This window comes from Odocoileus virginianus, chromosome 3 (genome assembly GCF_023699985.2).
Source record: "Odocoileus virginianus isolate 20LAN1187 ecotype Illinois chromosome 3, Ovbor_1.2, whole genome shotgun sequence".
Taxonomy (NCBI): domain Eukaryota; kingdom Metazoa; phylum Chordata; class Mammalia; order Artiodactyla; family Cervidae; genus Odocoileus; species Odocoileus virginianus.
The window spans coordinates 6,672,346-6,699,335 of NC_069676.1; the positions used below are offsets into that span (position 1 = coordinate 6,672,346).

The following is a 26,990-nucleotide window of genomic DNA, read 5'->3' on the forward strand; positions in this document are numbered from 1 at the left end:
GAAGCTGATTACAGGAGTGAGGTGGGCAGTGTTTCTGACTAGACAGAAGTAGATAAGGGCCAATTGTTTTCACTCACAACACTTAAGACACCAACTGTGTGGCTTCTTTCCACACCAAGGATAGTTCTCCAACTCTGCACACCAATTGGATGTACTACAATTCATTTCAACTCAGACACTAACTATCTGAAATTACTGTGAGACTTCAGAGGTGAAGGGCTCAGGTCCACAAGACTGCCTCCACTTCAGACATCAGTTGAAAGTACTGGGTGCCTGTGGGACCCACACTTCCATCTGAATTGGCAAAAAAGTTGAACTTTCCAAAACCTGGCCCCTTTTCAGATTTCACACTTTGTTAAAATGACTCATAGAATTCAGGCAAGTACTTCAATGGCTATGACCAGTTTATTATCAAAGACACAACTTAGGAACAGCCAAATAGAAGGGGAGCCATAGGCAAGGTGTGGGGGAAGGTGCAAGGAGCTTCCATCCCTCCTGGATGCACCACTCTACCAGCACCTCCATGTGGTCACCAACTTAGTAACTCTCCAAATTGTGCTGCTTGGGGAGCATTTATAAAGGTTTCATCACAGAGCCATGGTTAATTAAGCCATTGGTGCTTAACTTAATCTATAACCCCTGGCCACTTGATTCAAAGAGCTAACTCATTGGAAAAGACTCTGATGCTGGGAAAGATTGAAGGCATGATAAGAAGGGGATGACAGAGGATAAGGTGGTTGAATGGCATCATCAACTCAATGGACGTGAATTTGAGCAAACTTTGGGAAAGACTGAAGGACAGGGAAGCCTGGCATGATGTAGTCTGTGGGATCACAAACAGTCAGACACAAGTGAGTGACTGAACAACAACAGTCTTTCCTTTCGAGACTGGGCTTTCCGACCTCTTATGGCAGGTGGACAGTATTCTGTCTCCTCTGATCTCACAGAAGATCGTTCACACACCAGTGCTGAGCAAATACACATACACTTCACGGGAGTGCCCATCTCACACCTCTGTCACCCCCAGAGCCTCCTTTCTAGGTTAGCAGCAACCACTTTGGGCCAAACCAGGATAGAGCAGTAGAGACAAGGCATACACAGAACAAAATTTCTCATGGTTGGTCTTTCAGGAGACCAGCCCTCATCCTGAAGCTACCTAGAGGCCCCCAGCCTCTAGTCATCTCATCAGCATAAAAAAGAAACTTATCACTCCTAAGATACTAACAAATTTAAGTGCTGAGTGTCAGGAACAAGATGAAGAATGAGAGATCAAATATTTATATTTTATCCTAGGGACACATATGCTGGTGTCAGACTGTCTGGTTTAGATCAGCAGGACAACAGGAATAGGGTAGAACTTGACTGAGAAGAGAGGTGAGGTTTTACAGTTTGGCTAGAACACCCTGAGCACTTACATTACCTCCAAGAGAAGTCGTTCTCCAAGACCCAGCTCCAAGTTACACTTTTTCTGAGAAGTCTTCCAGCTGCCCTTTCCCTGAGGGCACCACAATGGATTCTCATTCTGGAATTATCTAGCTCCTGCCTCCCTCTGACTTGACCCTGAGGGGTTTGGGCATCTGTATTTAGGCTTTTCTCTCCCACAACTAGTTGCTCCCCAGCCCTCAATAGGGGCTGCAGTCTCTCTAATTGGTGGAGGAAGCAGAGACTACAGGTGCCAGACAGCCCTCTGAGGTCCCACCTGGTTTCTCCATACCCAGAGGACTGCCCTTTTGGTCTGGTTTCATGGACAGACTCTTGGGAACAGTCTGCTGGAGACATCAGCAGGGATAAAGCACACTGTATCAGGGAGAAGAGTCCTTAGGTCTGACCCCTCCCCTGCCTGTGGATGCCACAGACAGCAGCAAGACGGACACTCTCTTCTGCCCTTCCCTGCTGGCCATTTCTCAGAAGAGACAGACCAGGCAGAGGGTGGCCAGGAGAGAGCGGGTAGGAAAAATTGTGCAACTGCGGTTCTGAGCCCAGGCTGATTCTGGCCCACAGAGCACATTTGGACATAAACGGGAAAATTTTTTAGTTGTCACAGTTCATGGTGGGAAGGGGATGTTATTGGCATCTGGTTAGTAGAGGCCAGTGTTTCTGCTAAACATTGTATAGTGAAAAGGACAGCCAAAGAATGATGTGGCCCGAAGTGATCATGAATGCTGAGGCTGAAGCTGAGTGCTCTTTGATTTGTATATGTTCTTGCACATTAATCTAGTTTTCCATATGCATATCTTTTTAACCTTTTTATTCTCAAATTAATGGGCTTTAATTTATCAGAGACCTTTTAGGTTTACAGACAAACTGATCAGAAAGTATACGGAGTTCACACTTACCTCCTTCCCTGTATAGTTTCTCCTGTCATTTACATGTTGCATGAGTGTGATACATTTGTTATAATTGAGGGACCTATATAAATACATAATAATTAACCAAACTCCAAGTTTGCCTTAAGCTTCACTCTGTGTGTGGTATATTCTATGGAATTTGACAAATATGCAGTGACATGTATCAACTGTTCCCCTTTCATATGAAGCAGTTTCATGTGCTATATTTTTAATGTGGAATTATAGACAGTGACTTTCCTGGTGGCTCAGATGGTAAGGCGTCTGCCTACAATGCGGGAGACCTGGGTTAGATCCCTGGGTGGGGAAGATCCTCGGGAGAAGGAAATGGCAACCCACTCCAGTACTCTTGCCTGGAAAATCCCATGGGAGGAGCCTGGTAGGCTATAGTCCATGGGGTCGCAAGAGTCAGACACGACTGAGTGACTTCACTTCACTTTTCATAGACAGTTCACTCTGTTTTTTGCTTTATTCATTCAATTTTATTTTTAAAAATCCACTTACACTGCTATGTGTACACCTGGCTGGGGCTCCAGTGTTTGCATCCACCCCATTTTTCTGCCTTCTACAGGCTTGTCCAAGTTCCCCACTAATAAAAGGAATATACTCTTACCTGCTCCCCTACAAATATGTTTGAGAAATTGAAATATACTTAGGACCAAATTTGTTGGAGTACAGAGCAAGCCTATTCTGAATTTCCATCATTCTACATTCTCACCAGCATTGCAGGAAGATTCTTTTCTCCCCATAATCCAAACATTTTCTAATTGGGGGAATTAAATAATTATACAGCGAAATTCCCCTGTGTGTGTATGTGTGTGTGTGCCCACTCCCCTTCCCTGTTTTACTAAGCATCATTACATTTGGCACATCTTTACAAACTCCTGTAATTTCTCTGCTCATATTTGTACCAAGGTTTCTAATTCATGTTCACTCTTCTAGATAGTACTTCTTTGTCAGTTTTACACAATGCAATTATTTTCCCCAATGTTCCATCTGCCTAATAACTTTGTCCAGGATTTCCTTTGTGAATAAAAATCCTTAATGTGGATGTTTGCACTTTTAAAAATATCCTTAGCATTTGCATCTTTGAATGTAAAAAAACTAATTCTCTTGCCCTTTCTTCCATTAACTTTGGTTGAGATTACATATTTATGTCTTGATATTACATATTTATGTCTTGAATCTGTCTGAATGCCACTTTTGCATTTATTCTGGGCAGAAATTCAGATTTACTTTGCTTCATGAAATGAACAGTTTTCCCATCAAAAAGAAGTTAGCAATCTTATCTTTTCCCTTTGATTTATGCTGCCTCCTTTATCATATTAGGTTCTGAATAATGAAGGGATATTTTCTGAGATATAAAACTGATTTAATCAATGCTTCCCTGGTGGCTCACTGGTAAAGAATCTCCCTGCCATTGTAGGAGATGCAGGAGATGTGAGTTCAATCTCTGGGTCAGGAAGATCACTTGGAGAAGGAAAATGGCAACCCACTCCAATATTCTTGCCTGGGAAATCCCATGGACAGAGAATGGCAGGCTACAGTCCATGGGGTTGCAAAAGAGTCAGACATGACTTAGCAACTAAACAACAAACAACATGTCTAATCCAGGTTCACACTTTTAAAACGTGGCTATGACTCTATAATGTTCTCACTACCCGGGAGGGTATATCTCTCTCGTTTATTTAATTTTTAACATTTTACATCTTGATTCTTTTATTTTTTTCTGGATAGATGATAAGGTCACTTCCCTTCCTATCTTTCCTTGTAGAATTGCTCATGGCTTTCAGTTCCATGTTGAAGAACAGCAGAGACCGTGAGTAAGCTTGCCTTATTTCTGTTCCTACAGAATGGTGCATGTAAAGGTCCCACTTAGTATATAATATTAGCTAGGTTTCTAGTATGTATTCTTTATCTAGCCAAGAGAGTCCCCTTCAAGTTCATGTTGTAAAAAGGTTTTTTAAAGATTCACAAATAGACATATATCAAATCATTATGCTGTACATGTAAAACTAATACAAGGTTATATGTCAATTATATAAAAAAATTAAAAATCGTAAATAGTAGTTTAATTTTAGAAAATATATTCCTTCCTGGATCAAAAGAATTCTATCATTTTTCTTTTTCAGTTTGTTTATGGGATGAATTAATGATGCTGTACCTTCTTGTCATTCATATATCAACATCACCTGATCATAACACACTAATGTTCATACATCATTTTATTTGGTTAAGTAATATCTTTTAATGGATTATAAAATTTGCAAGGATAGGTAAAGTGGACCTGTAATTGTCATTTCTTATAACATGCTTACCTGGCTTTAGAATGAGATTGCATTAACCTGATGAAATGAGCTCAGCGGATTTCATTTTTTTTAAACATATGTGTAAGATATTCATCAAGTGTTCCTTAAAGGTTTAAGAGCACTCACTTGTAAACTGGAACTAATGATTATAGGAAGAGAAAGTCTTTAACCATTTCAGTTTCTTTAAAACTTTTTTGAATATCTAGGGTCTCTTTTATTTTCTTGCACTAGTTCTGCAATTTTATATGCTTCTGAACTTTCATCTCATTTTCTGTTTCAATTTCTTAACTTATGTTTTATTACTACTATTTCTATTCACTTAAAAGCATCCCTTATTTTTGTAGTTAGTTCCAATTTTAATTTTAGGTTTTTTTATTGGCATTTTCTCCTTGTTTCTATCTTACTAATCTGTTCCAATCGCCTGACTTTCATTGTGTTAAGCATTATTTTCTGGACAAAGTATCTTGATAAATATATTTAAAGATGTGTATGCCCCTCATAGTAATGTTTTAGGTTAAAACTTTGACATTTGATGCTTACATTATTTAATTATTTCTTCATTTATTATATTATTTACTACTGAAACAAATGATTATTTAATAATATGTTTATTTCCCACTTGTGGAATTTGGAAAGCTACTGGTTCTCTACTGATTTCCATTTTTACTGCATTTTAATCTATATATTATTTATACTTCCAAGTGAAGGAAGAATTTCTCTATGTCCTAAAACAGGGCAAGATTTGGTTAAGGCCTTCTGTGTACTTGAAAAAAAATGTTTAATTTTGTTTGGTGAAGAACCTAAGTATGTCTAGGAGCTAATGTTTGAGTATTATTAAAGAATTGCAATGAAAATACCCAAATTGCATTTCTAAGCTATTTGAATTTCCAACTTCAATTTTTTATCTAGTACTGATTTAGCTATTTCTATTTTATAACTGTTTCATTAAAGTTAGATTAAATATTTCTTCCTAATATTCAAGTGTATATTGTTGTATGTGTTAATCATATATATGCAGGTTGCTACAATTTTCTTTCAACTTACATAAAATATTCCTCTTTAGCCCATCCTGTGTGCATATGTGTAATTTTTATATTTCAATATGATTTTAAACTGGATATATTTTCTTTCAAAGCCTTTTTATAACAAAAATCACATTTAAATGAATAACTAAATTAAGAATAATTCCTATTATTTGTATTTCATCATTCATTCACACCAGAAGAGACTGGTTCCTTAAAAATACTTTCCAGCTATTGATCTAAATCAATACCTCATATTGTATATTGTTATTATGGCCTTTTCATGTCTATTCATTTTTTCTTGATCCTGGCTGATTGATGAGAACAGACCAACTGTTCTGTGTAGGATTTCCCCTTCCAGATTTTATGACTGATCCTTCAAGGTGTCATTTAGCTTATTCTTTCATCCTCTGCACATGATCACCTTTTTTGATGCTCAGTAGGCATGTTTTGAATCTGGTTCTGGCATCCTTTAACGTTAACACATTTTCAGTGAAAGTTCCATTTTACAGTGGAAGAGATCTCTTAAGCTTCCTTCCATGACCAGACCATCTCTCCAGGGAACCTGGTTCTTTTTAGGGACATATGGTAACAGAGACTTTATGGCTATTATTACAATTAATTTCATTGCTCCTGCTTTCAAGATTGCTGCCTCAGATTTCCTTTGGTACACATTTTCATGGCATATATTTGTCCATTTTTTCATTTTCAAATTTTCCATTTGGTTCTTTAGAAGAGCAAGTACAAAATGTGAGATAGGATGCCAGAAGTGAGTACCAATAAATTGTATGAAAATAAAGATGAATGAGTTACTCAATTAAAGGACAAAGATGATCAGAGAGAAAAGATTTTTCAGAATACTAATAACCAAATATATGTTTTCTAGAACAGGAGCCCTATTCAAGAGAATATGACCCAGAGCATCCATGTCTGTTTTAACAATTACAAATCTAGATTCTTTTATTTCTTTCCATCACTGTTAATAAAAATAACCCAGTAGCCAAACAATATCTTAAGCACTTAAGGAGCTGATCTTAGTTTATCGATATCACATTAATAAATGGTAAGTACTATTATGGGCTCCCAGGTGGCTCAGTGGTAAAAAATCTGCGTGCCAATGCAGGAGACGTGGGTTCCATCCCTGGGTCAGAAAGATCCTCTGGAGGAGAAAATGGCAACCTGCTCTGGTATTCTTCCTGGGAAATCCCGTGGACAGAAGAGTCTGGCAGGCTGCAGTCCACAGGGTCACAAAGAGTCGGACATGACTGAGCGACTGACCGTGAGCATGAGCACAAAGTACTATTATGATTTACTGCATCTTACTGATGAAGATTGTGAGACTAGTATAGAGGTCTTCGATTGCCATTTCACCTATGTTAGAGCCTCTGTTTTAACCACTGTACCTTCATTCTGTTTCTGATCTCCCCAGATGCATCATCCTCGTCTGGTCAGAACTACAGCACAGTGTCTGAATTCATCCTCATTGGCTTCTCCAACTTCCCTCAGCAGCTCCTGCCCTCCTTCTTCCTGCTGTACCTGCTGATGTACCTGTTCACGCTGCTGGGGAACCTGCTCATCATGGGCACCATCTGGAGGGAACACAGCCTCCACACCCCCATGTACCTCTTCCTGTGTGCCCTCTCCATCTCCGAGATCCTGTTCACTGTTGCGGTCACCCCTCGCATGCTAGTGGACATGCTGTCCACCCACCGCTCCATCACCTTTGTGGCCTGTGCCAGCCAGATGTTCTTCTCCTTTACATTTGGCTTCACCCACTCCTTCCTGCTCATGATCATGGGCTATGACCGCTACGTGGCCATCTGCCAGCCCCTGCGCTACAACGTGCTCATGAGCCCCCGTGACTGTGCCCGCCTTGTGTCCTGCTGCTGGGCCGGTGGCTCAGTCATGGGGATGATGGTGACACTGATAGTTTTTCATCTCACTTTTTGTGGGTCTAAGGAGATACACCATTTTGTCTGCCATGTGCTTTCCCTCTTGAAGTTGGCCTGTGGGAAGGAGACAGCCTCTGTCACCATGGGTGTGATCCTGGTCTGTGTCACGGCCCTGCTTGGCTGCTTATTCCTCATCATCCTCTCCTATGTCTTCATCGTGGCTGCCATCTTGAGGATCCCCTCCACCGAGGGCCGGCACAAGACCTTCTCCACCTGTGTCTCCCACCTCACCATAGTGGTCGTGCACTACGGTTTTGCCTCCCTCATCTACCTCAAGCCCAAAGGCTCTCATTCTATGGACAGTAACACACTCATGGCCACCACCTATACCGTCTTCACCCCCTTTCTTAGCCCCATCATTTTTAGCCTCAGGAATAAGGAGCTGAAGAACGCCATACAGAGAAGCTTCCATAGAACTTTCCACCCCCTAAGCTCCTGATGGCCAGTTTTTGGTGGTATGGAAGGTGACAAATGGTTTGGGTTTAATAATTTCTATCTCTATATAACTCCTGCAGTGATTCAGGTCTGTAAAATACCCACACTCCATAGGATTTTGATGCACTCTAGCTATTAGTTTTTCTCCAAGTTTCCCCTTCCTGCCATAGACTCTATCATCACAATCTCTTTTTTTTTTAAACTGGAGTATAATGGCTTTAAAATGTTGTGTTCATTTATGCTCTATAACAAAGAGAATCAACTGTATATATACATATATTCCCTTCTTTTGAACCTCTGTCCCTCCCACTCCACATCCTACCCCTCTGGGTTATCATAGAGAACCCAGCTGAGGTCCCTATGCTATAACAGCAGGTTCCCACTAGTCAACTATTTTACACATGATAGTGTATATATGTCAATCCTAATCTCCCATTTCATCCCAATCTCCCCTCCCCTCAACTTTGCCCACGTCAGTTCTCTATGTCTGTGTCTCTATTCCTGCCCTGAAAATAGGTTAATCTGTACCATTTTTTTAAATTCCTAATTTATATGTTAATATATGATCTTTGTTTTTCTCTTTCTGACTTACTCCAGTCTGTGCCTGAAAAAGGAATGAATATATGTACATGTATAACTGAATCAACATGCTGTACACTTGAAACTAATGCAACACTGTAAGTCAACTATATGCCAATAAAAATTTTTTAGAGATAAAAGACAGACTCAAGTTTCATTCTCAGTTCAACTGATTCACTTTTGTTCCTTTTTATGGCTGAGTAATATTCCATTGTAGATATGCACCACGTCTTCTTTATCCATTCATCTGTTAATGGATATCTAGGTTGCTTCCATGTCCTGATTACTGTAAATTGTGTTGCAGTGAATATTGGGGTGCACATATCTTTGTGCCCAGTGAGATGAACTCCATCCCTTTATTTTTGCCTGACAATGTATTATTTATCTATAGGCAGGTGAAGAGCACCACATGGATGTGTCAGGACCCTGATATAGCTGATTCTTGAATGGACTAGTAAAAGAAGATTTTATTTCCACATTCTCCCAAATTAAAAAAAAACTAGAATAACCTGAAGATAATAAGAAATGTTACCAGGACTGTGCCCTTTTCATATATGAAGCACTGTGTCTAGTGTTTTGTTACTTTTGTCTTTTAAAAAAAAATTTTTATTGGTGTATAGTTGATTTACAGTGTTGCATTAGTTTCAAGTGTACAGAATATTGATTCAGTTATAACATGTACATATATTCATTCCTTTTCAGATTCTTTTCATATGTAGGTTACTACAGAATATTAAATAGAGAGAATTCCCTGTGCTATACAATAGGTCCTTGTAGGTTATCTATTTTACATATAGTATTGTGTATATTTTACTCCTAAATTCATAGTTTATCCCTCCCCTTCATGTTTCTCCTTCGGTAACTGTAGTCTGTTTTCAAAGCCTCTGAATCTGTTTCTGTTTCCTAAATAAGTTCATTTATATCACTTTTAAAATTAGACTCTACATATGAATGTTATCATGAATGTTTATCTTTCTCTGTCTGACATACTTCACTTACTATATAATCTCTAGTTCCATCCATGTTTCTGCAAATGGCATTATTTCATTCTTTTCTATGGTAGAGCAATATTCCTTTATATATATACATATATGTATACATATAAGAATATATACACATCTTTATCCATTTTTCTGTCAATGGACATTTAGGTTGCTTCCATGTCCTGGCTATTGCAAATAGTGAACTTTGGGGTGCATATACATTTTCTAATTATGGTTTTCTCCATATATATGCCCGAGTGGGATTGCTGTATCAGATGGTAGCTCTATCTTAATTTTTAAAGAAACTTTCATACTGGCTGTACCAAATTACATTCCTGCCAGCAGTGTATGAGGGATCCCTTTTCTCCATACTCTCTCCAGTATTTATTGTTTATAGCCTTTTTGACGATGGCCATTCTGATGGGCATGAGGTGATGCTCATTATAGTTTTGATTTGTATTTCTCCAATAATTACCAATGTTGAGCATCTTTTCATGAGCTTTTTTTACCATCTGTATGTCTTCTTTGAAAAAATGTCTATTTAGATCTTCCACCCAGTTTTTGGATTGAGTTGTTTGTTGTTGTTGTTTATATATATTGAGCTGCATGAGCTTAAAAAGGTACAATTTTCAAGACTGAACCAGGAGAAATAGGATATGTAAACACACCAGTCATGAGATTTGAAACTGAAACTGTGATTTTAAAACACCTAACAAGCAGAATTCCAGGACCAGATGGCTTCAAAGGCTAATTCTATGAGACATCTAGAAGATAGTTAACACCTACCCTTCTGAAACTGTCTCAAAAAATTGTAGAGGAAAGAACACTTCCAAGCTCATTCTATGAATCACCATCACCCTGATACCAAAACAAGTCAAAGATACCATAAAAAAGCAAATTGCAGGCCAATATCTCTGATGAATACACACACAAAAATTCTTAACAAAGTACTAGCAAACAGAATCCAATAGCACATTAAAAGGATCCTACACCATGTTATGCCAGGGATGCAGTGATTCTTCAATACACACAAAATAATAAATGTGATATACCACATTAACAAATTGAAGAATAAAAACCATATGATCATCTCAATATATGCAGAAAAGCTTTTAATTGACTCTTAAATTGATTCCCTAGTATTTTGTTGAGATTATTTGTACCTATATTCATCAAGGATATTGGCCTGTCATTTTTTAATCTTGTAGTGTTGTTATCTTGTGGTGTCAGGGCAAGGTAGTCTTTTTAACTGAGTTTGTAAGTGTTCATTTTCTTCAATTCTTTAGAAGAGTTTGAAAATGATTGGAATTGATTCTTTAAGAGTTCGGTAGAATTCATCTGTAAGACAGCTGGTTCTGGACTTCTCTTTTCTAATTTTATGAAACATTTAGAGAAGGGTTAACACCTAAACAAAAACCTGATTCAAGGTTTCTGATTATTGATTTGATTTCTTTACTTGTTTTGATCTGTTCACATTTTCTATTCCTTTATGAGTCAGTCTTTGGATTTTGAGGAATTAATCATTTCTTCTTCTAGGTTGTCCATTTTGTTGTGTATAATTGTTCATTATAGTCTCTTATGCTTTTTCTCATTTTTGTTGTATCAATTGCAATATTCCTTTTGTCATTTCTGATTTCATTTGTGTCCTCTTTCTTTTTTTCTATTTAGCCTACCTAAAGGTTTGTCCATTTTGTTTATCTTTCCAAAGAATCAGCTCTAATTTTCATTGATCTTTTCTGTTATTTTTCTAGTCTGTATTTTACATCTGCTTTTATCTGTTTTATTTCCTTCTTTCTACTAACTTTAGCCTTTGTTCTTCCTTTTCTAATTCCTTGAGATTGAAAGTTAACTTCTTTATTTGGGGGTCTATGTTTTCTTCTTAATGTAGATGTTTATCAAAATAAACTTCCCTCTTAGAACTACTTTTGCTGTATCCCAAGTTTTGGTATGTTGTGTATCCATTTTTCTGTCTTCCAATGTTTTTAAAAATTCTCTTTTGTTTTCATTATTGACATAACAGTTGCTCAGCAAACAAAAGTCTAGGACTAGACAGCTTCACAGGAAAATTCAATCAAACAAATAAAGAAGAGCTAATACCTATCCTTCTCAAACTACTCCAAAAAGTTGAAGAGAAGGGAACACTTGAAAAATGACCTGTCTGCTTATACCCTTGGGACACAGTATGAACTCTCCTGTGGTCAAAAGATCATGCTTCATCTTCAACATTACATCCCAGCCCTCTGCAGCTCTCCAGCTTTTCTAACTTCCTGAATGTTCCTGGAAAAACCAAACATGCTCAGACCTCAGGGACTTTGCACATGCTGTTGATTCTACCTGGAATACCCTTCCTTTGGCATATTCTACACATTCTTGAGTCTGACCTTAAATGTCACCTCCTCAGGGAAGCCTCACCTAATTTTCCCATACTAAGTCATCACTCCCATTTTAAGCCCTCATAGTGACCTCTTTATTTTCCTTGTAGCTTTTAATCACAATAGATCATGTATATTAATTATTGTGATTCTTTAAAATAGTCACATCTTTGTCTCTCCACTACTGTTTGCTTTCTTGAACACTGGAATCAGGGTCACATCTAAATACTTCAATGATGGATCCCCTGTAGCAACTATAAAAGTGTTTAACACACATAGTAGGTGCCCAATAAATATTTGTTAAGTATATACATCAAGGTTTATTACTTGCCACTATTGACATTTGGGGCTGGCTCATTCTTTGCAGTGGATCTGTTTTGTGCATTGTAGGGTGTTGAGCAGCATCCCTTAACTTTACCCACTAGATATTATAGCACATCTCCTCCTCCTTCAGTAGTAATAACCAAAAATGTCTACAGAACCTTCCCTACAGAACCAAGTGTCCTCTGGAGGCACTGGTGAGCCGCTGGGGTACAGGAATGAGGGAAGATCTGGCTGATGCTCCCAAGCTGCAGAGTCATGTCCCTTTTGGTGGTTCTTAGCATCTGGTCCATATTTTGGTGAGAGCCCTGACATTTTTCTATGTGTCTTTCCACCACAGATCATGGGAACTCTTCAAAGACAGGGGCTAGCAACAGACCCATCTCTGTTCTCCCAAAACTAGCACAGGATTTGGCACACAAGAGATCTCAACTAATTATCAAACAGAGGCTCAACTTATGGAGAAAGACTGAATGTAGCTTTGAGACAAATGATGTATAGTTACTATTCAATTTAAACATGAATACTCATATCTTTTTAACTTTGGCTAATTTGATTAACTTATTGCTTGTACATTTAAGCTATATTTTGTTATTGTATACATGGACTTCCCAGGTGGCACAATGGTAAAGAATGTGCCTGCCAATGCAGGAGACACAGGAGATGTGAGTTTGATGCCTGGATCAGGAAGATCCCCTGAAGTAGAAAATGGCAACACACTCTAGCATTCTTGCCTGAAAAATTCCATGGACAGAGGAGCCTGGTGGGCTGCAGCCTATGGACTCACAGGGAGTTGGACATGACTGACCACACATGCATGGTTTCATGTTTGTTGTTGTATGTAGCAGTATCACCATAACCTAGTGTCCATTAAGTGTTATAAATTGTTATTTTAAATAACTGCAAAAATTCATATTCCAAAACAATTTAACTTTGTCAATGAAACTTTTTTAAACATTGAGATATGATTAACAGATAATATCGTGTAAGTCTATGGTATACAGTATGATTTGGTACATTTATTTATCATAATATAATTATCTCTGCAATGTTAACTAACACATCTATCATATCACATAATTATCATAGCTTTTTGTGGTGGGAACAATGAAGTTCTAGAGTATTAGCAAATTTGAAATTTCTAATGCATTATTATTAGCATCACTGTGCTATACATTAGACACGCAGATCTTATTTATCTTCTGGTTGATCTACTGGTTGCAAATTTGTGCCCTAAAACAACATCTCCCCAATTCCCCCACCCCTCATTCCCAGGTAATCAACATTCCACTCTCTGTTTTTTATGAGTTTACCTTTTTCAGATTCCATTTATAAGGGATATTATACTGTATTTGTCATTCTCTTGAATACGCATGCTTTCAACAAGTTCTAAGTACTATGATGTGTGGTCAACTTTAAATCCTCCCCTCATACTCAAGGGATATCATTACACATTGTGACTAAAGAATAAATTTAATCCTGGGCTCTGCACTCACCATTGTTCAACACACTGACTTGTGTGCAATGTCACTCTCCCACAGAGAAAGCAATTTCTCATGGTGGGACTTTTCCCCTTAACTCAACTCTGGAGATTTCTCTCTACAGCTGCTCAAGATTCACGTTTGATATGTGGTGGTTTCCCTGACTTTTTCTGTGGCTGCTTATTACTGCTTCTAACTGCTACTGCACAGATCCATGCAATGTTAAAATTCAGGGGTGTTTTGCTTTCCTCTATGGTAATCTGGCTTAGGCTTTTGTAGCCTCACAAAATTTGTGTTGTGGCTATATGTTGCTGCCCAGGGGAGGGTGGAGGCTTGACCTATTCCATTTGAGAGAGTTGGTAAGAAGTCCAGGGTAGGTTGATAAGAAGTCCAGGGTCCCCACAGAAGAGAAAGGGGTATGGGGCTCTCAAGAAGGAAAAAGGGACAAACTTTTCTTTCTACATTGCTTTGTCTTAGTCACGTAAGACATTTCTTCTTAAACTCTGAGTTGTTATGAAAACATTCTTTAAGACTAACTTTCTTTAAGCCCAGAGCTAATGATTACACAACAAAATAATACATCTTGCTCAAAGGTATCTTTTTCCTTAAGCTCTGTACTAATGATTATATAACAACAATGGACAACTATTGGAAGACAGGTTTCTCCTTTTTAACAAGAACCTTGTGACTAATCTTGTTATCTTAAGATAACAAGATAACTTATGTTGTGGGAGTGGCTCTAATAAAAGTATATAAGGCCTTGATAAGACTAGCAAGTGGGACACTCTCCATTCCCCTTCTAATGTCTATGTCAGAATCCTTCTCTGTCCCCTTTCAATGTAGTAAGACTTATGCCACACAAAAACTCTGAATGATCAAGCCTGGTTCCCAAAGCTATATCTTCTTCCTCAGAGATCACGAATGCAACATCATTCACTGTAAGCTATTAACTTTTCTCTTAGCAATTGGGTTTATGGTGATGGGAGTAATTAGATAACCATGGTTTCTGGCAGAAGAACATATTCCAGGTTTAATTCTACCTGACAAAGTGTCATGCAAGAAATAGGAATCTGAATCTGACTTTCTCCATGTTATCATCACATACATCTTTCCACCAAGAATATGTGGGGAATGATGTTTAACCATTTTGCAACCGTTTGAATGTTGCCTACAAGGGTCCTTATAAACCATACTGCATTAGGCAAATATAGGCTATTACGTGCTTACAGGGTGCCATCTCTAATAGTAGCCTCTGGTAACCCAATTTAACTATTTCCAAGGAATTCCTCCCAGATAATCACTTTTTTGTCTGGCTAGAGTTTGCTGAGGAAGGTCTTCTTCATGGCGATCTTCAGCTCCTTGTTCCTGAGGCTGAAGATGATGGGGCTCAGGAAAGGAGTGAGGACTGTGTAGGTGATGCCCATCAAGGTGTCTATTTCCAGAGACTGGGGCCCCTTTGGTTTGAGGTAGATGACAGAGGCAAAGCCGTAGTGCTCTATCACCACAGTGAGGTGGGACACACACGTGGAGAAGGCTTTGTGCCGGCCCTCGGCTGAAGGGATCCTCAAGATGGCGGCCACAATGAAGGCATAAGACAAGAGGATGAGGAGACAGCAGCCCAGCAAGGCGGTGATACACACCAGTCCTAAGCCCATGGCCAGAATGGAGACATTTTCTCCACAGGCCAACTTCAGAAGAGCCTGAACATGGCAAACAAAATGATGGATCTCATTAGATCCACAGAAAGTTAGTTGGAAAATGGCTATTGTCACGACCAAGCCAATGACTGAGCCCCCAGCCCAGGACCAGGCCACCAGGCAGGCACAGCCTCGGGGGCTCATAAGCATGTTGTAGCGCAGGGGGTGGCAGATGGCCACGTAGCGGTCATAACCCATGACCGTGAGCAGGAAGGAGTGGGTGAAGCCAAACATGAAGGAAAAGAACATCTGGCTGGCACAGGCTCTCAAAGCAATGGAGTGGTCAGTGGAAAGCAGGTCGGCCAGCATGCGTGGGATGACAGCAAAGGTGTATAGGATCTCTGAGATGGAGAGGGCACACAGGAAGAGGTACATGGGGGTGTGGAGGCTGTGCTCCCTCCAGACGGTGGCCATGATGAGCAGGTTCCCCAGCAGCGTGAACAGGTACATCAGCAGGAAGAGCAGGAAGAACATCAGCTGAAGGTGGGGGAAGGTGGAGAAGCCGATGAGGATGAATTCAGCTGCTGATGAGAAGTTGCCTCCCTGCATGAGGGTTGTTCCTGAAGTGAAGTGTGACATGGAGAGGTCAGCTACTGGATGGAAGGAGGTCTTCAGCTTCCATCATTTCTGGCTCTGTCCCAGGGGCTGCTCCTGATCCTGATAAATGACAGGTGACCTTGGATGAATTCCTTCTCTGTGCGTCCTATGATTTAATCTTCTCATCAATCTTGTGGGGGAGGAGGGTGTGTATGCTGTTTTTTATCACTGTCTAAAGAAGTGTTAGGCTACCCACTCCAGTATTCTTGGGCTTTCCTGGTTGCTCAGATGATAAAGAACCTGCCTTAAATGTGGGAGACCTGGGTTCAGTTCCTGGGTTGGGAAGATACCCTGGAGGAGAGCATGGCAACCCACTCCAGTGTTCTTGCCTGGAGAATCCCCATGGACAGAGGAGCCGGGTGGGCTACAGTCCATGGGGTGGCAAAGAGTCAGACACAGCTGAGTGACTAAGAACAAAGTATCCTGAGAATACACATTGAAAATATTTGAGAGAGTCTAAGCAACTTGTTTATTGTGCAGCTGTCAAAATGGCAGAACCCATGCCTAGCTGTCCCCAAACACTCTACCTTTCTGTCACTTCTACATCTTCCAAAAATGGAAATAGCTTCCAACCATTGCTTCTCTGCCCTTCTACTCCCTTCTGATAAGTCTCGTTCTTTTCAGGGCTTCAAATACCATGTTGTTGTTTTTCAGTTGCTCAGTTGTGTCTGACTCTTTGTGTCCCCATGGACTGCAGCACACCAGGCTTCTCTGTCCATCACCATCTCCCAGAGCTTGCTCAAACTCATGTCCATTGAGTTAGTGATGCCACCAAGCCATCTCATACTCTGTCATCCCCTTCGCCTGCCTTTAATCTTTCCCAGATAAGGGTCTTTTCTAATGAGTCAGCTCTTTGCATCAGGTGGCTGAAGTATTGGAGCCTCAGCTTCAGCATCAGTCTTTCCAATGAATATTCAGGATTGATTTCCTTCAGGACAGACTGGCTTAGGATTTGCCTGGATGTCAAATACCACGAGCCATCCCTATTTCATGGCTACAGTCATTTTGACCTGTGCACATCTTTAACTTAACATGCATCAATCAGATATTTCCTCTGGAGATAAGTTATTCATGCAAGGAATCTGAGACAAGACACTGTGTAGAAATAATGTTCTGGTTGTTTCCCAGATCCCATGAGCCTCTCTGTGTGTTCTGAGGCAATACAACACAGCCATCTGACAAAGGGATGAGACAGTCAGCTGACAGAATTCAAATCCCTGCTCTTCCCACTGTGTGAGACTGAGCAATTTGTTCACCTCTCTTTGCCTTTGTTTCTCTATACCTGTCTCAAAGAAATGTTTGAGAAGTTAATGAATTATTCTTGGATTGTGATCCAGAAAACAATAGGTGCTATCTATGATAGTTAAATCAATCCACTAAATGAGTACATGTACAGTGTCTGTGCTCAGTAACTTCAGTTTAATAAGATTTCAATACCTCTTAATAAATAAAGTACCGATTTTTATGTGATCTTTCTTATGAGGCAAAGTCAACTGGAAAGGCATGAAAATACCAATCTACTTTCCACCTCTGTGGTTTGGCCCGCTCGGGGCAATATGCACTCATACACTATGTAGCTGTTGAGGGCTGGCTCAGCATGATGTTTCTGAGATTCATCCACATTGTGGCATATATGAAGAACCTCATGCCTTTTTGTAGCCAAACAATATCCCTTTATGGATAAACCAAATTTTGTTTACCCAATCACCTATTTTTTCTTTAAAAATTTTTTTGAGGTTTTATTTTTTTAATTAATTAATTTATCTTTATTGGAGGCTAATTACCTTACAATATTGTAGTGGTTTTTGCCATATGCTGACATGAATCAGCCATGGATGTACATGTATTCACCATCCTGAACCCCCTCCCACCTCTTTCCCCATCCCATCCCTCAAGGTTGTCCCAGGGCCCCGGCTTTGAGTGCCCTGTTTCATGCATCGAACTTGGACTGGTGATCTATTTCACATATGGTAATACACATGTTTCAATGCTATTCTCAAATCATCCCACCCTCACCTTCTCCCACAGAGTCCAAAAGTCTGTTCTTTATATCTGTGTCTCTTTTGCTGTCTCGCATATAGGGTCATCGTTACCATCTTTCTAAATTCCATATATATGTGTTAATATACTGTATTGGTATTTTTCTTTCTGACTTACTTCACTCTGTATAATAGGCTCCAGTTTCATCCACCTCATTAGAATTGATTCAAATGCATTCTTTTTAAAAACTGAGTAATATTCCATTGTGTATATGTACCACAGTTTTCTGATCCATTCATCTGCCAATGGACATCTAGATTGCTTCCATGTTCTAGCTATTGTAAACAGTGCTGCAATGAACATTGGGGTACACATGTCTCTTTCACTTCTAGTTTCCTCAGTGTGTATGCCCAGAAGTGGGATTGCTGGGCCATATAGCAGTTCTATTTCCAGTTTTTTAAGGAATTTCCACACTGTTCTCTGTAGAGGCTGTACTAGTTTGCATTCCCACCAACAGTGTAAGAGGGTTCCCTTTTTTCCACACCCTCTCCAGCATTTATTGTCTGTAGGCTTTTTGATAGCAGCCATTCTGACTGGCATGAGATGATACCTCATTGTGGTTTTGATTTTCATTTCTCTGATAATGAGTGATGTTGACCATTTTTTTCATGTGTTTGTTAGCCATTTATATGTCTTCTTTGGAGAAATGTCTTTTTAGTTCTTTGGCCCATTTTTTGCTTGGGTCATTTATTTTTCTGGAATTCAGCTGCAGGAGTTCCTTGTATATTTTTGAGATTAATTAATCTCAAATTAATCTTTGTCAGTTGCTTCATTTGCTACTATTCTGAAGGCTATCTTTTCACCTTGATTATAGTTTGCTTCATTGTCCAAAAGCTTTTTAGTTTAATTAGGTCCCATTTGTTTATTTTTTGCTTTTATTTCCATTACTCTGGGAGATGGATCACAGAGGATCCTACTGTGATTTATGTCAGAGAGTGTTTTGCCTATGTTTTCCTCTAGGAGTTTTACAGTAGTTTCTGGTCTTACATTTAGGTGTTTGATCCATTTTGAGTTTATTTTTGTGTGTGGTGTTAGAAAGTGTTCTAGTTTCACTCTTTTACAAGTGGTTGACCAGTTTTCCCAGCACCACTTGTTCAGTTCGGTTCAATCACTGAGTCGTGTCCAACTATTTGGGACCCCATTAATTGCAGCATGCCAGGCCTCCCTGTTCATCACCAACTCCCGGAGTTTACTCAAACTCATGTCCATCGAGTCAGTGATGCCATCCCACCATCTCACCCTCTGTCGTCCCCTTCTCCTCCTGCCCCCAATCCCTCCCAGCATCAGGGTCTTTTCCAATGAGTCAACTCTTCACATCAGATGGCCAAAGTATTGGAGCTTCATCTTCAGCATCAGTCCTTCCAGTGAACACCCAGGACTGATCTCCTTTAGGATGGACTGGTTGGATCTCCTTGCAGTCCAAGGGACTCTCACGAGTCTTCTCCAACACCACAGTTCAAAAGCATCAATTTTTTGGTGCTCAGCTTTCTTCACAGTCAAACTCTCACATCCATACATGACCACTGGAAAAACCATAGCCTTGACTAGACGGACCTTTTTTGGCAAAGTAATGTCTCTGTTTTTTAATACACTGTCTAGGTTGGTCATAACTTTCCTTCCAAGGAACAAGCGTCTTTTAATTTCTTGGCTGCAATCACCATCTGCAATGATTTTGGAGCCCCAAAAAATAAAGTCTGACACTGTTTCCACTGTTTCCTCATCTATTTCCCATGAAGTGATGGGACCAGATGCCAAGAAATTGTCTTTTCTCCATTGTATATTCTTGCCTCCTTTGTCAAAAATAAGATGTCCATAGATGTGTGGATTTATCTCTGAGCTTTCTAGTTTGTTCCATTGATCTATGTTTCTGTCTTTGTGCCAGTACCATACTATCTTGATGGCTGTAGCTTTGTAGTATAGTCTGAAGTCAGGCAGGTTGATTCCTCCAGTTCCATTCTTCTTTCTCAAGATTGCTTTGGCTATTCGAGGTTTTTTGTATTTCCATACAAATTGTGAAATTATTTGTTCTAGTTCTCTGAAAAATACCGTTGGTAGCTTGATAGGGATTACATTGAATCTATAGATTGCTTTGGATAGTCTACTCATTTTCACTATATTGATTCTTCTAATCCATGAACATGGTGTATTTCTCATCTATTTGTGTCATCTCTGATTTCTTTCATCAGTGTTTTATAGTTTTCTATATCTAGGTCTTTTGTTTCTTTAGGTAGATTTATTCTTACGTATTTTATTCTTTTCATCACAATGGTGAATGGAATTGTTTCTTTAATTTCTCTGTTTTCTCATTGTTAGTGTACAGGAATGCAAGGGATTCTGTGTGTTAATTTTATATCCTGCAACTTTACTATATTCTATACTATATTGATATAGTATATATACTATACTATATTCAATGCTATATTGATTAGCTCTAGTAATTTTCTGCTGGTGTCTTTAGGGTTTCCTATGTAGAGGATCATGTCATCTGAAAACAGTGAGAGTTTTACTTCTTGTTTTCCAATCTGGATTCCTTTTATTTCTTTTCCTTCTCTGATTGCTCTAGCTAAAACTTCCAAAACTGTGTTGAATAGTAGTGGTGAGAGTGGGCACCCTTGTCTTGTTCCTGACTTTAGGGGAAATGCTTTCAATTTTTCACCATTGAGGATAATGTTTGCTGTGGGTTTATCATATATGGCTTTTATTATGTTGAGGTATGTTCCTTCTATGCCTGCTCTCTGGAGAGGTTTTTTTTTTTTTTTTATCATTAATGGATGTTGAACTTTATCAAAGGCGTTCTCTGCATCTGTTGAGATAATCATAGGGTTTCTATCTTTCAATTTGTTAATGTGGTGTATTACATTGATTGATTTGTGAATACTGAAGAATCCTTGCATCCCTGGGATAAAGCCCACTTGGTCATGATGTATGATCTTTTTAATATGTTGTTGGATTGTGTTTGCTAGAGTTTTGTTGAGGATTTTGCCATCCATGTTCATCAGTGATATTGGCCTGTGGTTTTCTTTTTTTGTGGCATCTTTGTCTGGTTTTGGTACTAGGGTGATGTTGGCCTCATAGATTGAGTTTGTCAGCCCACCTTCCTCTGCATTTTTCTGGAAGATTTTGAGTAGGATACGTGTTAGCTCTCTCTAAATTTTTGGTAGAATTCAGCTGTGAAGCCATCTGGTCCTGGCCTTTTTTGTTGTTGTTGGAAGATTTTTGATTATCGTTTTGATTTCCGTGCTTGTGATGGGTCCGTTAAGATTTTCTATTTCTTCCTCATTCAGTTTTGGAAGGTTATACTTCTCTAAGAATTCGTCCATTTCTTCCAAGTTGTCGATTTTATTGGCATATAGTTGCTGAGAGTAGTCTCTTATGATCCTTTGTATTTCTGTGTTGTCTGTAGTGATTTCTCCATTTTCATTTAAATTTTGTTTATTTGATTTTTCTCCCTTTTTTTCTTGATGAGTCTGGCTAATGGTTTGTCTATTTTATTTATCTTCTCAAAGAACCAGCTTTTAGTTTTGTTGATTTTTGCTATAGTCTCCTTTGTTTCATTTTCATTTATTTCTGCCCTAATTTTTATGATTTCTTTCCTTGTACTGACCCTGGGGCTCTTCATTTCTTCTTTTTCTAGTCGCTTTAGGTGTAGAGTTAGGTTATTTATTTGATTTTTCTCTTGTTTCTTGAGGTAAGCTTGTATTGCTATGAACCTTCTCCTTAGCACTGCTTTTACTGACTCCCATAGGTTTTGGATAGTCCTTTTTTTCATTTTCATTTGTTTCTATGCATATTTTGGTCTCTCTTTTTTTTTTTTAACTTCTTCTGTGATACATTGGTTATTCGGAAGTGTGTTGTCTAGCCTCCATTTTTTTAAGTAGTTTTTTCTCCTGTAATTGACATCTAATCTTACTGCATTTTGATTGGAAAGGATGCTTGAAATGATTTCAATTTTTTAAAAATTTACCAAGGCTAGATTTATGGCCCAGGATGTGATCTACCCTGGAGAATATTCCATGTGCACTTGAGAAAAAGGTGAAATTCATTATTTGGGGGTGAAATGTTCTATAAATATCAGTTAGGTCTAACTGGTCCACTATTTCATTTAAAGTTTGAGTTTCCTTTTTAATTTTCTGTTTGGTTGATCTATCCATAGGAGTGAGTTTTTCTTTTTTTTTTTTTTATTAGTTGGAGGCTAATTACTTTACAATATTGTAGTGGTTTTTGCCATACATTGACATGAATCAGCCATGGATTTACATGTGTTCCCCATCCTGAACCCCCTCCCACCTCCCTCCCCATACCATCCCTCTGGGTCATCCCAGTGCACCAGCCCCGAGCACTTGTCTCATGCATCCAACCCGGACTGATGACTTTTGGACTCTATGGGAGAAGGCAAGGGAGTGAGTATTTTTTAATTAAACTTATATTTTGCATTATACCTGATTATAACTATATAATTTTATTTTGAATTATAGTTGATTAACAATGTTGTAGCTTCAGGTGGAGAGCAAAGGGACTCAGTTATGTATGTACATGTATGCATTCTCCCTCAGACTCTCCTGTCATCCAGGCTGCCACATAACATTGAGCAGAGTTCCCTGAGCTATACAGTAGGTTCTTGTTGGTTATCCACTTTAAATATAATAGTGTATATCTGTCCATCCCAAATTCCCTAATAAACATTCAGGTTATTTCCATGTTTGCACTCATGTGAGTAGTGCTACTATGAACATTCATGTCAGAATTTTAAACATATCAGTGGTTGCCAGAGGCTGGGGGCTGGAAGAAAGGGGATTGACTGCTAATGGGTATAGCATTTCCTTTGTGGATGCTGGGAAAGTTCTGGAAATAGATACAGATGGAAGTTGCACATCATGAATGTATTTACTGCCACTGAATTAATTGTATGTTATAAAATGGAAAAAATGGTCAATTTTGTTTTGTGTATTATACCACAATCCAATGAATGCCTGACTAAATGGACTCATATCCTAGATCAAGTCTCAACAGGTTGAGAATAAAACTTTGGTGACTGGAGGCTACATTCCCCAAACATCATCAGTTTCCAGAGTTTCTTAGCCTTCATCCTTTGGAGTCACTTGTTTCTTTTTCTCACTTCTGGGTCAGCATTTGTTTACAGATCCCCAGGATGGCCCCACTCAGTCCTGATACCCTGAGATCCTTGATGGGGTAAATCAAAGCCAACAACTTGGGAACAAGAACCACCAAGAAGATCCTCAATGGATGAGACTGAGATCTTGTGGGCTGTGCTCTCTCTAGCTCTCCAACATCCAGTGCAAGCTTTCTTAATATTTGGGGCAAGATAATTCTTTGCTGTTGGGGGTGGTGGCTATCCTGTGCACTGTGAGGTGTTTAGCAGCATCCCTGCTCTCTATCACTCAGATGCCAATAGCCCCTGCTCAGTAGTGACAGCCAAAAATGTCTCAACATTGCCAAGGTCCCCCAAGGTGGGGGGGAGGCAAAGTCACCCTCGGTTGAAAACCAATGATATACAGAGTACAGTTGTAATCCCTAAGTTGCTCATTTTACCCAGATGTTGATTCCTCCCCTTTTCCAACTGGAAAATACCTGTTCATTTATTTTTTTGGGGGGAGGGGGTATATTTTAAGGATGAAGGGGAGGGATAGCTAGGGAGTCTGGAATCAACATGTACACTGCTTTATTTAAAATGAATAACCAACAAGGACCTACTGTATAGCACAAGGAACTCTGCTCAATGCTTTGTGCCAGACTGGATAGGAGAGGGGTTTGGGGAAGAATGGAGACATGTATATGTATGGCTGAGTCCCTTTGCTGTCCACCTGAAACTATCACAACATTGCTAATCAGCTATATCCCAACACAAAATAAAAAGCTTAATTAAATTTTAATTGCTTTACAACAGTTGCGTTAGGCTCTGCTGTACAATAACATGAATCTCCTATGAAAAGAAAAATTGAAAGTGTTAGTTGCTCAGTCATGTCCAACTCTTTGTGACCCCATGGACTATAGCCCACCAGGTTCTTCGGTCTATGGAATTCTCCAGGCAAGAACACTGGAGTGGGTAGCTATTCCCTTCTCCAGGGGACCTTCCTGACCTAAAGATTGAACCTGGGTCTCCCACATTGTGGGCAGATTCTTAATCATCTGAGCCACCAGGGAATTGGCTATATGTATACACATATCCCTTCCATCTTGACCCTCCCTCCCACTCCCCCATTCCACCCCTCTAGCTCATCACAGAGCACCAAGTTGAGCTCCCTGTACTATACAGCAGCTTCCCACTAGCTATTTGTTTTAAACATGGCACCATATACTTGTCAATGCTACTCTACTTGTTCATTTTTAAGACTCAGTTTAAGCGTGATCTTCCCCCACACAGCCTTCCTGGGCATCTATTCCCAAAACAGATTTCATCACTCATTCCTGTGTGCTTTTGAAACAACAACTCCTGAGTGGATTGCAACTCCTTGCCTCTAACTTTTTTATGACTGCCATTATAATGGGTCATCTTGGAGATGCAACTCTCTAGGGCACTGGATTTGGGGTTCTCGATAAGAACAGCTACCATTTACTGGATGTTGGCACCTGTACTCATGTATTTCTTATGAAATCTTTACCCCAATATTGTGAGGCACCGGCTATGATCCTTGTTTTACAGAAGTGGTGGCTGCATTCGACAGAGGACACATCACTTGTCAAAGGGACCATGGCTCTTGAGTAAGGGAGCCAGGAACTGACCTACATCTGAATGACCCAAAAGTCTATCTTCTCCTTACTTCTCTGTTATATGCACCACTTATTTCTGGCTGTTAATGAATGCCAGAGCCACTTCCAAGACAAGGGAATTGCTAGCTTCACCATACCAGACCATCCACACACTACCTCCGTATATTAATTAAGATGAAAAGAGTCCACAGCCGGGAATAAATAGATAAGAACTATAAGAAGACAAGAGCTCATTATGTCCAGGGCTGCGTATATACATTTTGGGATGATGGGGATGCAGAACACAGCTGAGATTGGTTTCTGTTCATTCTGGGAAAAGGCAAAACTATGGAGACAGTCAAAAGATTGGTTTTCAGTACTCAGGAGGAGAGAGAGAGAGATGAAAAGGTGGAACTTTTTTTCTTAAGGTGGTGAAACAACTCTGTATCATACTACAATGGTGGATACATAACATTACACATTTCTCAAAGCTCATAGGATATACAGCACCAAGAGTGAATCCTAACATAAACTGTGGGCTTTACTTAATAATACTGTGTCAGTGTTGGTTCCTCAACTGTAATACATGTACCTCGCTTATGCATGATATTAATAATAGGGTTCAGTTCCTTGTGCCACACAACAAATTCCCACTGGCTATCTGTTTTACATATGGTAATGTATATATTTCCATAATACTGTCTCATTTTATCCCTTCCTCCCCCCCCCCCACACACACAAACACTACTTCCACAAAACCTATTCTCTCTGTCTGCATCTCCACTGCTACCTTGAGGGGTGGGACATGGTGGAAGATGGGAGAGAGCTTCAGGAGGGAGGGGACATATGCATAGCTGTGGCTGACTCATGTTGATGTATTGCAGAAACTAGCACAATACTGTAAAGCAGTTATCTTCCAAAATTTTTTTAAAATAATAATAATAGGGGAAGCTGTGCAGGAAGAGAAAGGGTATGTGGAAATCCTCTACACTATCTGCTCAGTGTTCTGTAAACCTAAAACTGCTCCAAGAAGTAAAGTCTCCTAATTTTTGAAAGTAAGAAGAAGCATTAGAACCAAGGTGGGTGTGAGTTCATGATGGCAGAGAGGTGGACTGATGTCTCTTGGCATTGATCCACCAGGAGAACACTTAAGGGCTCCTCTGCAATTAAACTGAACAGCCCCAGAGAAGGAGTGTGACCCAGCTCTCTGGCACTTAAAAGAACTCACAGAGGGGCCAGTCCCCTCCCAGAACTCAGAGGTCAAACACACCTATGGACAAACCCTGTCCACACATACCACTGCAGCAGGATTTTCCAACTTCAGCATCAGGGACATTAGGGGCTGATCATTTTCTATGGTTGGTGGCTGCCCCAGGCATTAGAAGATGTTGAGCAGCATCCCTGTCACTCTCTAGATGCCAGTAGCATCTCCAACTGTGGCAATCAGAGGGATTTCAGGTATTGCACAGTGTCCCCTGGGGAGAACTGCCCCTGGTGAGCCACAGGCTAGGTCTGGGTTGTCTCCAACTTGCCTTACCTGTCTGCCCCCATCCTGGCTCTCTCTTCTCATGAAGCTGTTTGTGTTCCCCTCTCTGCATCCCCTCCCTCCCATCTCAGCCACCTGCTGCTTCCCTTTATCCTCCCCATTTTCATCCTTGACTCCTTACCATCACAGCACCTGTCCACCCTGGTGCCTCCCTAATACTGTACAATCACATGGAGTGACTGGATCCTAAATCAGTTTGTCTCTTTTCTCTGCCTCCCTGTAATCAGTTCACCATTGGTTTTTGGCTGATACAGAGAGGATAGTTGGATAGCTGTTCTATGTAAGATAGAGAGGTAACTCTTCTCTCAGCACCTCAATTTTCTCACTTGTCCGGCAAAGTAACCACCATGTTACTCTGGAGCCAAGAAGTGGAGCCCTGACTTCTGCATCTACTCATAGATTTAAATTAGACAAGGAGTTTTATAAATAGTGTGGCTTCTCCAAGCAGCTCCAGGTTCCCCAGTTCTCTCCTGGTCAACTGGAAGGGTTGGAAGATGACTCACCTGGGCTCCAAGCTTTGTATCTTGTTCTGCCTCACTCCAACTGAAGGTCCTGGTTTGGCGCTTCCCTGTAGACGAAGATCTTACAGGTTAGGGCTGCAAG

The 26,990-nt window shown here is 39.8% G+C and overlaps 2 protein-coding genes across 2 annotated transcripts; one reads left to right on the top strand and one right to left on the bottom strand.

Annotated features, from left to right (window-relative positions):
• Window positions 1-7,128: 7,128 nt before the first annotated feature.
• LOC139032037 (olfactory receptor 10H4-like) lies at window positions 7,129-8,067 on the top strand. Its single transcript, XM_070458240.1, has one exon. The coding sequence runs from the start codon at window positions 7,219-7,221 to the stop codon at window positions 8,065-8,067; it is 849 nt and encodes a 282-aa protein (XP_070314341.1). The 5' UTR covers window positions 7,129-7,218.
• A 7,045-nt stretch (window positions 8,068-15,112) lies between these two features.
• Window positions 15,113-16,045, bottom strand: LOC110122696 (olfactory receptor 10H1-like). Its single transcript, XM_020870244.2, has one exon. It carries the CDS (start codon window positions 16,043-16,045, stop codon window positions 15,113-15,115), a length of 933 nt encoding a protein of 310 aa, XP_020725903.2.
• Between the last annotated feature and the right edge of the window lie 10,945 nt (window positions 16,046-26,990).